Source organism: Macrobrachium rosenbergii, chromosome 21 (assembly GCF_040412425.1).
Source record: "Macrobrachium rosenbergii isolate ZJJX-2024 chromosome 21, ASM4041242v1, whole genome shotgun sequence".
Lineage (NCBI taxonomy): Eukaryota > Metazoa > Arthropoda > Malacostraca > Decapoda > Palaemonidae > Macrobrachium > Macrobrachium rosenbergii.
The window spans coordinates 65239443-65256772 of record NC_089761.1 but is presented as its reverse complement, the minus strand read 5'-3'; the positions used below and the strand labels follow the sequence as shown (position 1 = coordinate 65256772).

The 17330-nt window shown below is 37.1% G+C and overlaps 1 protein-coding gene across 1 annotated transcript in view; it reads right to left on the bottom strand.

The window, feature by feature from the left end:
* Positions 1-8194, bottom strand: part of LOC136849523 (serine-aspartate repeat-containing protein I-like) — a 15779-nt gene extending 7585 nt beyond the window's left edge. Inside the window, exon 1 of the mRNA XM_067122866.1 lies at positions 8121-8194. Within this exon, the coding sequence (XP_066978967.1) occupies positions 8121-8194 (74 nt within the window). The remainder of the gene's footprint in view (positions 1-8120) is intronic.
* Positions 8195-17330: the final 9136 nt, after the last annotated feature.

Genomic DNA, 17330 nt, shown 5'->3' with positions numbered 1-17330 from the left:
AAATATTTGAAGGGTCTATTTGTAATTACCTGGAACTTGGTCTGATCATTAATGATGTCTTTCGTTTTCTCAACATGCTGTTTTATTCAGCAAATCTACACCTTTGCCTTATCGGGTTTCGTAACCACAATGAATGTCTTAGACAGATTTTACAAGATATCAAACTCGTCAGTATTAGGCATATACCTGGTCTCCGGTTTATAATGGTAAAAGGACGAAAACCAAGTTCCGGGTAATTAAAAGACCTTTGCAAATGCATTGTGCGTTTAGAATGCTGGATAAGCTATATAAATCTGGTTGTTTTCCTAAAGAGTTTTTCTTGGCTTTCAAGCATCCGCGTCTAGACCAGGACGCCTTCGTGGACTCCCAGAGGTCCAGAACGATCACCCTTTAGACCGATGTCATCAGCTATTGGGGCTGTCAACTATAATACCGCTAAATTTCCTGTCTCCATTCTTGTAACTTCAACTACAAATGAATACACCTTAAATCACTCCTTTCATTTTATTAAGTGCCCAAGCAAATGTAGTTTTAATAACTATATTATGGCTTCATTTGATGTGAAATCTCATTCACTCAAATCCACTGGATGAGACGATCGACATTTGCCTAAATAAACTGTTTAAAAATAATGATATTGCCAATGTTTTAACAGGTCACAGTTCAAGGAACTTGTAGTCTTAGCTACCAAATGCTTCTTTTAATACTTCTACTTTTAGAAAGAAGACTTTTACTGGTTTAGAATCCAATTACTGTAATTCTTGATTTTACAATTTTGAACTCGATTCGATATTCCCTCTCCTCGACAGATATTTCTTATTATACTGAACAGGGCAATCCCTCCATCAAGGAGTTAATTTTCTTTCAGAATATTTCATGAATGACTATTCCCTGCAGACTTTGTTTTTTAAAAACTTCGTATTTTTCTTAACAAACAATCCATTAATATCACGAAATCTCATACAGTTCCGAAATTAGCTTTTTATACCCAGTTCCATTTTTCACACGATGACTCTTAGAAGACGGCTTGTAAAAATTGTTCACAATCATTACTGTGATATTAATCTGAAATTAATCCCAAAAAATACACTAATAACAGGTTCTCTTTAAAACTAAAGGATCGATGCCCTCTTTTATCTTCCAGGATGGTTTATAAGTATTCTCCCCGTAGGGGCGTAGCGCCGTCACTGCACCTCATGCGGTGCACTGTAGGCATTACTTAAGGTTCTTTGCAGTGTGCCTTCGGTTCCTAGCTGCAACCCCTTTCGTTCCTTTTACTGTAGGTCCCGACTCTTGGCCTTTGGCTAATATTCTATAATCAATCCAGTATACAGTAAGTATTCTTCCCCTAAGTGTAACTCTGGCAGAAATGTTGGATCCACGAGGAAGTGACTGAGGACCAGAGGAGACTCCCATGGGGGAATAAGTTTTCGTGCTGGCTGAAGCTTTCTAGTTCCGAACACTCTATTATAGGAAATCATTTCCAAATTTGAAAGAGATGATTTCAGCATAATAGGACAAGCTACAATTCCTTACAAATTACCTACACTTTTGACGTTAGTTATTAAACAACTAGTCTCCCAGTTCAATACTCTGACCTCCTCCACCAACTTTAACTGAGTTAACTCTTTCTCTGAGCATTTTGGCTTCCGGTCTCGTCACAGAGGGCGGCCAGTGGTCTTTGATTTTGTAATTTTTTGTCTGTATTGTATTTAAGCAATTTTATTTTTTGTGACTTGTATTTTTTTCTGTAATTTTTAGAGTAATTTATTATTTATTTAACAGACTCCCTGGAGATGTAACACAGAAATATTACAAAACATCGGAAATGAAAAAGTATTTTGAAGTTAATTAGTTTGCCTGGGCCACCCACACTTTGATATAATTATATATATATATATATATATATATATATATATATATATATATATATATATATATATATATATATATATATATATATATATATATATATATACAGGGTGCGGCATAAGTAACGCCCTTTGTTTAAGTGGAATAAAACTAAAGCCTTTTTGATTATCCTTTATTTTTTCGAACATGAATGTATTGCCACAGGTTAATAGATTAATATAATATATTAATAAAATTAATATAATGCTTATCCGGTTTAATAATGCGGCATAAGTAACGCCCTTTTTAATTTTATATTTTATAATGTTTATTATTTTCTTTAATTAATTTGCTAAATCTTAATTTTTTCAGATATTTTATACAACCGTGAGATTAACAAAGGAACAGAGAGTAAAAGCAGTTCAATTGTACTATCAAAACAATATAAATGGTGCTGAAACCGCAAGATTGTTATCAGCCGAATTTAACATCCCAAGGGTGCAAAGCCGAAATATCATTTGTATTGAACATCATTAACCCGAATAAGCATTATATTAATTTTGTTTATATATTATATTAATCTATTAACCTGTGGCAATACATTCATGTTCGAAAAAATAAAGGATAATCAAAAAGGCTTTAATTTTGTTCCACTTAAACAAAGGCGTTACTTATGCCGCACCCTGTATTATATATATATATATATATATATATATATATATATATATATATATATATATATATATATATATATATATATATATATATATATATATATATATATATATATATATATATATATATATATATATATATATATATATATATATATATACACACACAAACTCTGAATGACACACATATATAATTAGCTTCCCTCCCTCCCTGCCTCTGGAAAACTCTGAATGATAAGGGATAAAATCCTCCTCTCTCTCTCTCTCTCTCTCTCTCTCTCTCTCTCTCTCTCTCTCCCCTAACACCACCTCTGCTCTCTCTCACCACCCATCTCTCTCTCTCTCTCTCTCCTCCCTAATATCCCCTCTACTCTCTCTCACTTCCTCTTCCTCTCACTCCCTCTCTTACACTTTCCCTATCCTGTTAAGATAGTAGCTTCAATTACATGGCCCAGCATTTTTGACATTTTATATTTCACCCCTTCTCACCCCACCTTCCCATTGGGGTTGAACTTGGACTTAAAGGGTATAGGGAGTATCACCATTCATCGAAGACTATGAATTAGACACTAATATCTGTGGGTTTCGCTTATTTTTACATGTCACCCCACCCCCTTTGGTGCCAGTGATGTCTTACCTTCCCAACATTATTCTTTTCCCGATAGTAAGCCATAAGTATACCGAAATGAGGTATGATAAATTCGTGAGTTTATTTAGTTACTAAGTCTACGGGCAGAACCAGCGCCGTTTCAGGGAAGCCCTTCCCACCCCAAAACCCCCTTGGGTGCCCTTCGTTGCTAGTGATGTCTTACCACCACAGTATATGCTGTAGGCTACTCTTTTCTAGATAGTAAGTCATATGTATACCAAGTTTGGTTGAAATTGCTCAATGCATTTCAGAGTTATGCTGGTACATACACACACACAGATACATCAGATACATATATACATCCATTTACACACACATACACACACACACACACACACACACATATATATATATATATATATATATATATATATAATATTTATACAGCAATAGCATACGTTTGGCTGAATTATGATGTTAACATTCTATTGTAAGAGACCCAAGAAAAGACTGTGCGTAAAAAAGCCTTATTCTCTTTCTGACGTCCAGTGCTCGTTTATTTGACAAAGAATATTGTTAATTAAAGGTAAATTTCCGTGGTTTCCGCTGGTCATTCTTACTTCACGAGTCAATTTGTTTGTTGTTTCTGAGGCGGCCTCTCTCTCCAGCTGTGAAGAAAGCGCCTTTAGTTTTCCATAAAGTATTTCGCATTTCCAATATCTTTCGACTTGTGGCTGAGCCATCTGGGCTCCATTGCAGGCGTTTGAATCGCCATTTGCTCCAACGAAAGAATTCGAGTAACGACGAAACCAACGACTTTCAGCGATATCCTCTCAGGAGAGCGAAAGGAAAATATTTAACTGGGGAAACAAAAGTGGAATTCCCAAATTTAATTTTCCACACCCATTTTCTATGACAAATGACTGCCATCCCGCCATTGACTCTCCTCCAGGACAGGGTTGCCGAACGTCGTCATATATTTAATGGCCTTCTAAGCAACGTCACGGAGAAAAGAAGTTAACGTGCTTCTTTGTAACAGGTGTTCAACTTGATCTCCTTATCAAACGAAAACAAACGACTCCAGAACTCGGGAGATAAAACGCCCCAAAAATTGCTAAGCAGCATCGACGTTTGATGAAGGAGGTGTCGCTACCATGTTTCCATTTCCCGCCGTCGATAGCTTTAGTTACCGACGAGAGGGTCCTCGGAGAGAGAGAGAGAGAGAGAGAGAGAGAGAGAGAGAGGGAGAGGGCCAAATGGAGAGAGAGAGAGAGAGAGAGAGAGAATCAATTCCATATTTTGGCTTTCTATAAATCGTTTCGAATACTGCAATGATTTTTGCTGATGCAGATTGAATGGGTTTTTACAGAAGGTTTATTGGATTAATTGCAAAGCAGCTACTCGGCTTTCTCTTTTCCGAAGGATAATCATTATTTCATTGGGCTGCGATGAATGTCAGGATCCATAAATGGTCAAAAGTAATACAGTACTGCGTCCTTGTCAAACATTTTTACAGAAGTATTCTTAATTTTTGCGGAACAAATGTTAATGAATCAAATAAAATTAAAATTTGAATTTATATGCATTAAAAAGTGTCAATTGAATTCTAAAAGAAAAATCTTTATATTTCTATAAAAACTTCAATTAAATTCTAAAAGAAAAATGTGTATATTTTTGTAAAAGCTTCCTCTCAAGTCCGACTGAATAAATATAACGTAAAATGAAGAAGCGATTTCCTCCGCAGCCCAGAGGTCGGTCAAACAAAGCGTTCGCTCTTCCTGATATTTCTACAAACAACCAAAGAGATTCCCAGTTAAATCCATTCCTGTCCATTTCTTTTTCGAGTGCTGCTCTAATTCCCGCATTGATTATGAATTTGCCGTCCCATAGACGAGAATAACCAAACCACACATATTTTTTTCCTCTTTTTCCGACTGAAAGCCCAAACGGTGGCCCGCGCAAATTAAATAAATTCAAGCCGAAAATAATTTCGAAAGGCTGCGAATACTATGCAGTTAATTGAATGGAACAATTTATTTTAATAGGACCATTATTAGAGGCCTTTAAACAATTTATTGTATGAAATTCGTTTCCGGGGATTTTTTTTTATACCGTGGCATGATTTTATACAATTTATTTCGACCGTGACGTCATCAATTATTTTTCAGTGAAAAAATAGAAAATTTATATAATCAAGTGGTCGAAACCTCTCTTGGTTTCTGATTTCACTAAATGGTTTATTGCTTCTGAGGTTGGACAAGGTTTGGAGGGCGCATCCAAATGTACGATGAAAACTCACCAAATAGGGCGTTTTCATACCGTAGAATGTTTCAAATGGTACCTAATGCAAATTGAACTCTCCTCTGCTACACCCTCACTTCTCTATCCATATATATATATATATATATATATATATATATATATATATATATATATATATATATATATATATATATATATATATGTGTGTGTGTGTGTGTGTGTGTGTGTGTGTGTGTGTGTGTATGTTTGTATGTATGTATATATACAGTATACATATATATAAATACACACACACAAATATATATATATATATATATATATATATATATATATATATATATATATATATAAAAGAAATTTATGCTTCTTCTGTGTTTATGCTACCCACCATTAACTTCAATTTTATTGTTTTAAGTTTTTTCTAATATTCGTATAAATGCAGTGAAAGGTATCGAGTAGGTACATAATGCTATTTGTATGTGTATATGAGAGAGAGAGAGAGAGAGAGAGAGAGAGAGAGAGAGAGAGAGAGAGAGAGAGAGAGAGAGAGTTTGGGTGCTGTGTATGGATTCTGCAGAGTAATTATGATAGGCTAGTCTGTGCAATGTGCAGACTTTCGAGAGAATTGTATGCTGTGAATGATGGACAGTCAGCTGCAACGACAAACCTTAATGAAGAAGAGAAATCTTTGGAGAATCGAAAGAGGAGTCAGTCACTGTAATGTAAACATCGCCCAGGATGGACAATTCATCCTCCCCACCTCACATGAGAAAGAAGGTCCATTTCTGAAAATGAGAAAAGCTTTGGAGGTTAAGGCAACAAGGGTTGGAGAGAGAAAGAGTCCTGTGGACGGGAGGTAATCTATTGTTGGAAGGGAACACACACATAAAAAGACGTCGGAACTATGAGGAATGACAGAGGCAGAACTACTTCCGCTTTTATTAGTTTTCTGTAAAAGAAAACTATTGTGCCGGCTTTGTCTGCCCGTCCCCACTTTTTCTGTCCGCCCTCAGAGGGCTGCAAATTGGTATGTTGATCATCCACCCTCCAATCTAATCATCAAACATTCCAAATTGCAGCCCTCTAGCCTCGATAGTTTTTTTTTTTTTTTTATCTTATTTAAGGTTAAAGTCAGCCATAATCGTGCTTCTGGCAACGATATAGGATAGGCCTCCACCGGACCGTGGGTAAAGTTTCGTGGGCCGCGGCTCTTGCAGCATTATACCGAGACCACCGGAAGACAGATCTCTTTTCGGTGGCCTTGAATATACGCTGTACAGAAAACTCGATTGCCTCGAAGAAACTTCTGCGCATTTTTCACTTGTTTACTTTTGTCCTGATTCTGGGGTCGATGAGAAAATAATGAAAATAAAGGATATTAACGGAGGATTTAAAAAAGTGAACTGTCGGAAGAGAGGAAGGGCCAAGAACATCGAAATACAAAGCAAACAAGTAAAACAACTCGATCAACTGGAAAATTTGGTTTTGATGAAGCATCAATACAGCAAGGCACAATGATTCATTTGAAAGTAAAGTCAAATGTGAACAATTGAACGAGTGAAAATAAACGACAATTTGGAAATGATCTGGGCATGTAGAGAGAATGGCGAACGAGTTCCAGATAACATATGAGTTAACGGGGCCAGAGTATTCTGAAAGCACACAAGTAGACTACCCCAGACAAGGAAAGACGGATTTGGTCGAGATCCTTCGTGACAGGGCGTGAGGTGGCGTTGAAGATATTGCGTTGCTGCTGCAAACCGTCATTTCCTTTGGTTGACAGGAATGAGATACACCACTGGATGCATGCATGGATGAATGCTTGAAATAGAAGGACATGGGCCGAAGGCCTTTAAGCGCTATATGGTTGCAATCGACGTACGCAGCAGACAGGTGATTATTTAGAAAAAAAAGTCTTTACTGAAAATATTTCAGTTTTTATTTCTAAATCAGTCTCTTAATTTTTCTGCATGTTTTAATTTTTCTACTTTGTATTTATGCGTCCTCGCTTTGTGTCATGCAGTCCTATACATTGCGATTCATACATGGATAGATTTACAGTATATAGGACCCATCTCTCTCTCTCTCTCTTTATCACGCAGATTTCAAGCCATAAACATCTATTGAAGCATTGCAGGAGGTCCCCGCGTCCCTCCATCTGTTGGAATGACAACTCTAACATTCATCACAGTATATTTAATGCCATTCTTCCACCTCACTTAGCATTTTTTCGCTATCATTTAGCACCTGGCATATCATTTATTCGTCCCATGCTGAGCACCAACCACGACACCGCTAAGCTGTGGCTTGTCGCTCTATTTCCTTTGTCTGGGAGTTCTATTGTTTAGTATTGTGAAAAGCTATTAACTCCACCGTATTTGATGTACTAAAGATGTAGAGATCAGGCTTACAAACTGTCTGACGCTAAATTAGGGTTCCCTATTAACCCCGCAGGATCCACCCACTACGTCGGTAATGTTGGCTCCCCTGCTGCGAGGCTGATTGAGCGCCTCTGGTCCCATGATGCCCAATATGATACAATATTTCTTTCTATTTTTGTCATATCCTTTCTAAATTACTATCTGCGTGGCAATCAATCCCATTTTATAAACAATCATCACACTGCTGAAGCTTAAACTGCATCAACGTTACCATGAAACTATTTCAGAAATAAATAAAAAGCGTAAAACTTCCAATGCTTCGTCACTTCTCTACACGTTGGTAACACTTACGGCCTGACGTACCTGACACCTTCTAATTTCCCGCCAAATCTTGATGGCTCTATTTTGTCCGTGAACTGCTGGGATCTATTCGACATTTTCTTCTATTACAACTCATCATTTATTTCGATTAGAATTTATTGTTTTCCGAGTACATTATCATGGATTTAATTTCAACTTTAAATAGAATTTTTGTTTAAAGCAATTTCATAAATATTCTTCACACTTTCGGCTTCTGCTGATGTTGTTGCCGCATACGCTTATACAACTGAAAAACAAAGACCTTCCCTTTAAATATTCAAGTATCAACCGTTAGCAAAATGATTTAATGCATAGGAAGGAGCAAAAGAGAGAAAGTTGTCGACTGGGAAAAATTATTCTCGCCATCTGAGTTGAACTTCAGGAGAAGAGAATTTACTGTTTTGGTTCTACAGAATCCTTGATCCAGATCACTCCGCTCATATTTTCTTTTTCCTTGCGAAAAGTACAAAATGATTAGACCATGTGAAAAATAGAGGCTGCTGGCTTTCTTTGACAAGAGACCAGACATAATTCCACCTCATATATATTATCAAAAGGCTGTTTGCTTTTCCCACATAAGGCGGGAAGTAACTTAACACTGTTCATTATCAAAAAGGGCACTTAAATATTCCTGATATTTCATTTCAACTCAAGAACATTACAAAAACAGAATAGCAGATGCAACAGACGCAGTACAAAATACATATACAAACACACACATACATATGCAAAAAAAATAAAAACTACAGTTATAAAGTTCATAACATTACGTAATATAATACGTGGTATGCATATGGTTTTAGCTAACGCTACTGAATAGTTTTCATAATAAACCAGTTACTGAAGAAGCTGCGTCACTAATGAAAGCAACCACAGCAAATGATTATGGCAAAAAGTTCTACTGGTGTGAAAAGTAAATAATAATAATAATAATAATAATAATAATAATAATAATAATAATAATAATAACAACAGTGATAGCGATCATAAACTCAAGGAACAAGAAGAGGCACGAAAGCAAACGACTTAGATGACAGGGGAGAGCTTCAGTGGCATGTCCAACAGCCGTTGACCTTCTGTGGAGATAGCTAGCTAGTTAAGAGGAAGGCTATCGGAAACACTTTGCGACGTTGTAAAACTGCGGGTTGAATATCATTTCTTAGTCTGAGGATCAGGCTAGACATAATTCGTGTGAATTTCATTTTTTAAACACTTCTACCGGACTTTTATAAACATCTTCACGCGAAAATGGCGAAGTACAGTAAAAGACGTCTCATGGTGTCTCAGATCAAGGTCGTCTGCATGAGTCCCTTAGATGTTACAGCGATGGGAGGGGAACAGCAGTTTCCTGGTGACAGAGGCGAATCTTGCGATCATGTCGCCGCTTGCAAAGTTGCTTCGTTTCCGTTTGATGTCAGCTCGATCACCTAGATTCTTCGTGATAATGTGCCCTAGGTACGGTACATGAATTCATAGACTGATTCAGAGAAACGCTTTTCTAAGCGATCTGGGAACGCAGTGAATCTTGGTTAAGTCTAAAATGATATAAAATTCGTTTGCATACTTGCAGCAGATATCAACTGGTTGCTGGAGACCCTGCACAGAGGGCAAATTGTTGAGGCTACTGACTGTCACTCACTGACAGAGTAGGATAGCAGACTGGAGGTGAGTTCAGTTTAGCACTCACCGTACTGTGTATGTGTTAGGAAGCTATGACGAAAGAATTCCATCTTTCCGAGGTCTGTTGATAGAACCGCAGTTGAATGATAACTTGCTACCCCATTTGACAAAGAACTGCTGCGTGGAGAGCCATTAAAATATTATACCAACTACAGGGTTCCCCCCAAAAAACCAGGAAATTTTAGATTTACGTTATGTATTTTACACACTGTTGCCTGGCTCAGAGCCAATACTCCTGACTTCATTGAACATAACGAATGGCCCACAAAAAGTCCAGATCTCAACGCAATAGATTTTACCAGGTTGGGTTTACTGTTATATCAGCTTCAGTTACAGAGGAGAGAGGTCACAGACATACATTCCTTAAAAGCTCTGCTGACGGAAGCTTGAAGTCCTCCAAAGGGCGACTGGAAGTTGGTTAGACCGTCTAACTCTAACCTGTTGTGCAGCTGCCCACGGAAAGCATTTTGAACACCACATCTAACATTTGTGTTTTTGTTCTGTTTTAAGAATGTTTCTGTTAACAACAAGTGTTTTCTGTTTCCAACAATTAAATAAACTGTACCAAATTTCCTGTTTTTTTTTTTTTTTGTATTTTTTTGTGGGGCACCCTGTATAAGTAAAAACCGTACCTCTCTTGTGAAACTTCATGAGCTGTTTCAAATGCTTTTTCACGTTACCATATAAATAATAATAATAATAATAATCCAAGTGTGGTTGACGATAAATATAGTTTAGTAATTCTTCCATGACTTGAATGCAGGTGTTTGATGAGTGATAGGTTTAAATCCAAACTAATGTTTCATATGTGGAAGCGATTCAAATATCTTTTATGAAACTGAATGCAACCGGGCGATGGTTATGTGGACAGTCAGCATTATATATCTTGTTTTTGATTAAATCATGAAAAAACTGCAGCCGTAAGAACGAAAATGACTGAGACGAACATTTGAACGCTTGAGCAGAGAGACCATCACAGCAGTGTGGTTGATTATTAGGTCACTCTTCAAGGCATTTCTGGTCATAACTGATGCAATGGGCGAAGCGGAACGTATGTTAGCCGTGAGGAGGTTATCGGTTCTACTTCTTTTCGGGATGATGGAGGATTGCGAAATTCAGGGCACAGGTATAATGACCACCCAACTTCCTTGCAATAGCTTTGTCTCGGCCAGCCCTATGAGAGCCGTTAATCAGCTCAGTGGTCTGGTTAAACTATGTTAATAATAATAATAATAATAATAATAATAATAATAATAATAATAATAATAATAATAATAATAATAATAATTTTGTCTAAGATTGCAACCCCTACTCTGTGACAGTTTGGTGACGTTAGGATTTGAAATTGAATGTCATGCCACAGAGGTGGCTCATCCCCAGAATCTGATTTCCTACACAAAGCATCAGCTCATAACTGCTCTCTTTATGGCGACAATTCCTCAAGGCAAGCTCAAAGTGGATTCTTGTCTGGCCTAATATTGCAACGTGACCTATTTGCGGACTATCATTATGTCTCCAGAGCAAAGCAAATTTCGAGAGAACGTGAATATCATTACATGACCTGGTCGTTCCAACCCTGTTGGAAATCGCTTGAAGGAGTCTTAGCTTGAATCCAACGATGCAGTAATTATTCTCGGAGAACAACTCTTACATCTCTCCAGCGCTGGTCATTTCGACACTTGATCAAAGATTAGTTTCAGTTTCGGTCCAAACGGCCATGGCTTTCTGGTGGTTCTTTACAGTTCTAGCTAATAGCAAGTGGTCGGGAAGAGTGGGATATTGAATGCAACCTACATTTAGATGCGATCGTCGGTTATTAGCAGATTGAAGCGAAAGTGTTGCAGTGCACAATGGGCTATGCAGGAGGTGAGATGCAATACAGTGGTCCAGCCATGACAATGTAGTTGTATTAGTTCTATTTTGTATATGTATGTAGAAGGGTACTGGCTTGAATGATACATCACTGACTTATACAGTGATTTCAACCTTCGCAGAAAAATGGTTGAGGGGACGAGAATTTAAGTCTCACTATTCTTTGCTCGAATAATCGTAATGTTAGAATTCAAAGAAAGCAATAAGAGTTTGCTGTCACTGTCAGTATTATTACTCAACATATATCAATGATGACCGTAAAGATAAAAGCATAATAATCATTGCCAGTATTTCCGTTATATTGCACTTACTTTAATATAACTTTTGTGATGATTGTAGCTGCTAAAATAATAACTGTGATATTAAATACATTACTGAATTAATTTAGATTACTACTACTATGGTATAGACTGAAAAACTACACTCCCATGTAGAAAAATCAGGTTTTTCACTGCTCTAATTTTTTACGAATAAATCCACCATAACCGACCGACTATCTCTGTTGATCTCACTCTCACCGACCGACTGTATCTACTGATGCAGATTTTTTTCAAATTGCATTTTGTAGCGCTAAGAAATAGTCGGTATCTTTCCCTCTTTCCACCGCTCTCCCCACCCCCAGCCCCCTCGCCCACGAAACAAGGACAGTAAAGCCCAAAAAGCATCTTCAAAATTGAAGCCTTTCTCTCCTGGATCATCTCTAGGTCTCTAGAGTTCAGTGGTCTCTATCCAAAGGTCACAGAAGGTCATCTTCACAGAAAATTCAGAGGAACTCTCTGCTGATTAGAACAAGTAAAAAATGCGCCGAAGAAACTTCGGCGCAATCGAGTTTTCTGTACAGCGTACAATGCTGTATGAAACTCTCAGCCACGGCCCATTAAAATCTTAGCCGCGGTCCATGAAACTTTCAGTCACGGTGCGGTGGTGGCCTGTGTCGTTGACACCTATAGCGGTGCCAGACGCACGATCATGGCTAACTTTAACCTTAAATAAAATAAAGATTACGGAGGCTAGAGGGCTGCAATTTGGTATGTTTGATGATTGGAAGATGGATGATCTGCACACTAATCTGCAGTCCTCTAGCCTCAGTAGTTTTTAAGATCTGAGGACGGACTGAAAAAGTGCGGAAGGTCAGACAAAGCCATCTCAATAGTCTTCTTTTACAGAAAACCAGGAAGACGGAAATTGTTGCAGTGAAATACGAGCTCAGTAGAAAAGGAGTTTTATGCTCATTTGCTTATTATATGTGAGGTTAAAGGAGATAAAAAGGCAAGAAACTGTGGTAAACAAGTTAGCACAGGGGACAACAGCTACCAAAGTGCTTCAGATGGTTTGGTCATGTAGACGGAATGGGAGAACACAGACCGATGAAAAATAGTGATCATGCATTCGTGTGTCACTGGAGGGAAGAAAAGAGCGAAACTTAGAAGGGGTGGTTTGATAGAGTGGCAAAATAACAATAATATTTTGGAAAGGGGAGACCAGAAGCACCACTAATGAAGTCTCAAGGCAAATAAATATGATGGAAGAACACTATGCAAATGAAATGAAGCCTCCACTTTGGAGGGGAAGCGATAGTGATTGTACTCAATTATAATCAAACGACCATTGCAAAAACAATATCGCTATTAACAGCGACAATGGAGAAACAAATCCAGAGTTATGTATATGTACATATATTTAAAGACAAATTTGTGCTGAAGCTTTCAGGAAACTGTTCGATTCTCCTTTTCAATCAGATTGAAAAGGGGAATCGAACAGTTTCCCGAAAGCTTTCTCTACAGATTTATCTTTAAATGTACATAACTGTAGATTTGTTTCTCCATTTCAAGACTCATGCTGCTATGAGCATTTTTTAACAACGACAACGATAATCATACTTAGCAGGGGAATATTCAGTTTCTGTTAACTTCGCAATAATATTTTTCATGGATACTCAGTCTTCAGAGGAATTCACTTTTCGGTCGTTATCAACAGAAGAGTTACACCTAACCCTTAGAAGAATCGATATATTCATTTTGCAGCAAACGACAGATGAAAATCCCCTGACCCGAGTGCACTAAAGCTCCAATCGAAGGATACCATATAAAAAGCGCAACCAGTTTCATTACCGTTTTAGTTGCCTGCAAAAGAAAACTATTGAGGTGGCTATTATTGTTTGTCCGTCAGCACTTTTTCTGTCCGCCCTCAGATCTTAAAAACTACTGAGGTTAGAGGGCTGCAAATTGGTATGTTGATCATCTACCCTCCAATCATCAAACATGCCAAATTGCAGCCCTCTAACTTAGGTAGTTTTGATTTTATTTAAGGTTAAATTTAGCCATTGTCGTGCGTCTGGCACCGCTATAGGTGCCAACAATGCAGGCCATCACCGGGCCGTGGCTGAAAGTTTCATGGGCCGCGGCTGTGAGTTTCATGGGCCTTGGCTGAGAGTTTCATACAGCATTATACGCTGCACAGAAAACTTGATTGCGGCGAAGAAACTTCGGCGTATTTGTTACTTGTTTTCGCTGGGCTGAGTTTGGAGATTTTGTTTCCAACTCGAAGGGTTGGCCCGATGCTCTGCCTCTGCATCTGGAAACATTCGGTCGGCGCTCACGGCCCCTTGGTGCTGACCGTCTTGAAGCTCTGTCTGCGAAATGGTCGCAGTTAGTCATGACCAAAGAGAGGAATGGAACAAGAATAATACTGTGCAAGGAATATTAATAACTGCACACGGAAGAGGACAATAATAATAATAATAATAATAATAATAATAATAATAATAATAATAATAATAATATTGAATATTATTGCTACTTCAGCTGCATTTATTGTGTAGAAGACTTTTTCTATTTTCCTTATTACGGACTTCTCTTCATTGGAGGGCGTGCTAACAGCCCGTGTATAAATTCAGAAGGACCTATGCAATCTGCCAGTCCTCTCTAGCTCTGAAGAATGACAGAAATGGTCGCGGCAACAATTGTTTAGTCAACTGACGTCATAATATTCTGACTGTATAGAATATATAAAAAGCAGAACAGATTTTTACTTTTCCCCATGAAATGACAAATATAGGCGAGCTGTTGCCCCTCCAATGAAAGAAGTCCGCAATAAGGAAAATAGAAAAAGTCTTTACAAAATAAAAGCTGAAGCAGCAATAATATTCAAGAACCTGTTTAAAAGAGGTTTGCTGCCAAATAATAATAATAATAATAATAATAATAATAATAATAATAATAATAATAATAATAATAATAATAATAATAATGCATCGTTTACGTCGTCACTCTTTTCACAACATTTCATTGTGTTAAGTGATCCTAAGTTCATCAGAATAGCAGTGATTCCGCAATAATGTTGAAAAATATCAGATGTAATACTAATTTCACCGAAAACACTGTCACAGGTAGAACAACGATACAAGCTAATATTAGGAAAGCATTTTTACGTACATGACTAAAAAGTAAACAAGTGAAAGCCTCGTGCATTAATCAAACTGATCGATTATGTGTTAGGAGTGCAGACCTTTTCCAGATCTAATGATAATAGAACTTTTAATTTATAATCCTTGGGAAAGATGGATATATGCTGTCTCGGCGCATCCAACGATGAATAAAGAAAAGCTTATTATCTGGCTAATATCCAATTTCACGCTATTTACAGGAACATTACAGTAATGATAATGGCCTGTCACATTTGCAATTGACCCTTTGAAGCTCTTTATGTGCCCGAGTCAGCTATGAGTCGCGCAAATCACGAGTTTATTGAATAATAGATAAAAAGCAATTGAGATGCTCCGTTTCATATATTTCACGAGCAGACAAGTGAGGCAGACTAATCAAAGAGTGTTTACAATGAATGACTTTTTCAACATTCTGTGATATCACGAATGGAATATTTGTGTTCACGTGAAAAGGCATTTGTGTAGCTATAATGGAAAGAACATAAAATGTGGCTGAATGATTGAAATTTGGGTAAGATTAACAAATACAAAAAATTCCATCGGTTCTATGAAAAAAACCTATGGCATTCATTTGTAAGTTATGTTAATTACATGCACCAAACTAGTATTCGTCACACTTTATCTAGGCTAAAATTTAAGGAAAGGAAAAAGTTAAGTATACCTTAGTTTAACTAGACCAATGAGCTGATTAACAGCCCTCCTAGGGCTGGCCCGAAGGATTAGATTTATTTTACGTGACTAAGAACCAATTGGTTACCTAGCAACGGGGCCTACAGCTTACTGTGGAATCCGAACCATATTATAACGAGAAATGAATTCCTATCACCAGAAATTAATTTCTCTAATTCTTCATTGGCCAGTCGGAGAATCGAACGCGGGCCCAGCAGAGTGCTAGCCGAGAACGATACCAACCCGTCCAATGAGGAAATTAAGGAAAGGAAAATTTTGCATACATACATATTTATATAAAATATATATATACATATATATAATATATATTTGATATATATACGTATATATATAAATAAATAATATATATATATATATATATATATATATATATATATATCTATATATATATATATATATAATGTGTATATATATATATATATATATATATATATATATATATATATATATATATATATATATATATACTATATATATATATACCAATAATGTTTCATACATGACGAGCTGCTGTAATTTAGTTATAATTCGTACTAGAAAGACAAGGCAGAATCAAATAGGTAAGTAATTGCAATAAAATATTAAGGACTGCATAACACCCTCCAAATGTTGTTTGATGAAACCGCTATGAGAGAGGTGTTCAGAATAAAACCTGACACTTTTGTTTTTCACTCATTGTGCTGACCAAAGATATCCTTCTGTGCAAACATAAATGTAAAACTGTGTGCACATGTTAACATCTGCTCTGTCAATGCATGACTTCTATTTACCTTTTCATCTTTATCTATAAATGTTCAAAGACGTTAATGCAGAAATGCCGCCCTGCATACAAGTTTTCCTTCAGGAAAGACACTCCGCCCAAATCGCTCTTAATTAAAGCTTCTTCATCATAGCCTACAGTACATCACCCCACAGAAAATAGAAAGCAGTAAAAAATGCGCTGAAGTTTCTTCGGCGCAGTCGAATTTTCTGTACAACGTATAATGCTGTATGAAACTCTCAGCCACGGCCCGGTGATGGCATGTGTTCTTGACACCTATAGCGGTGCCAGACGCACGATCATGGGCAACTTTAACCTTAAATAATATAAAAATTACTGAGGCTAGAGGGCTGTAATTTGATATGTTTGATGATTGGAGGGTGGATGATCAACATAACAATTTGCAGCCCTCTAGCCTCAGCAGTTTTTAAGATCTGAGGGCAGACAGAAAAAGTGCTGACGGACAGACAAAGCCATCTCAACAGTTTGCTTTTACAGAAACGAAAACCTTTATTTCAATGTTTCGCCCCTTCATATTGTTGATTAACCAGGTTAGAGAATACAATAGTTTATTAGAGAAAATATAGCTTTGACCAGCGTGAAGAGGGCAGGCCAATAAGAAGTGAAACTGGGAAACAAACATAATGGAAAGATAGATTGATAGATACATAAAATTCATATAAAGTAATATTCGGTATCAGATTTACAGTTCCGTAAATATTTATAGATAGATGAAACACTGACATCACTACGAATCTGACAATAA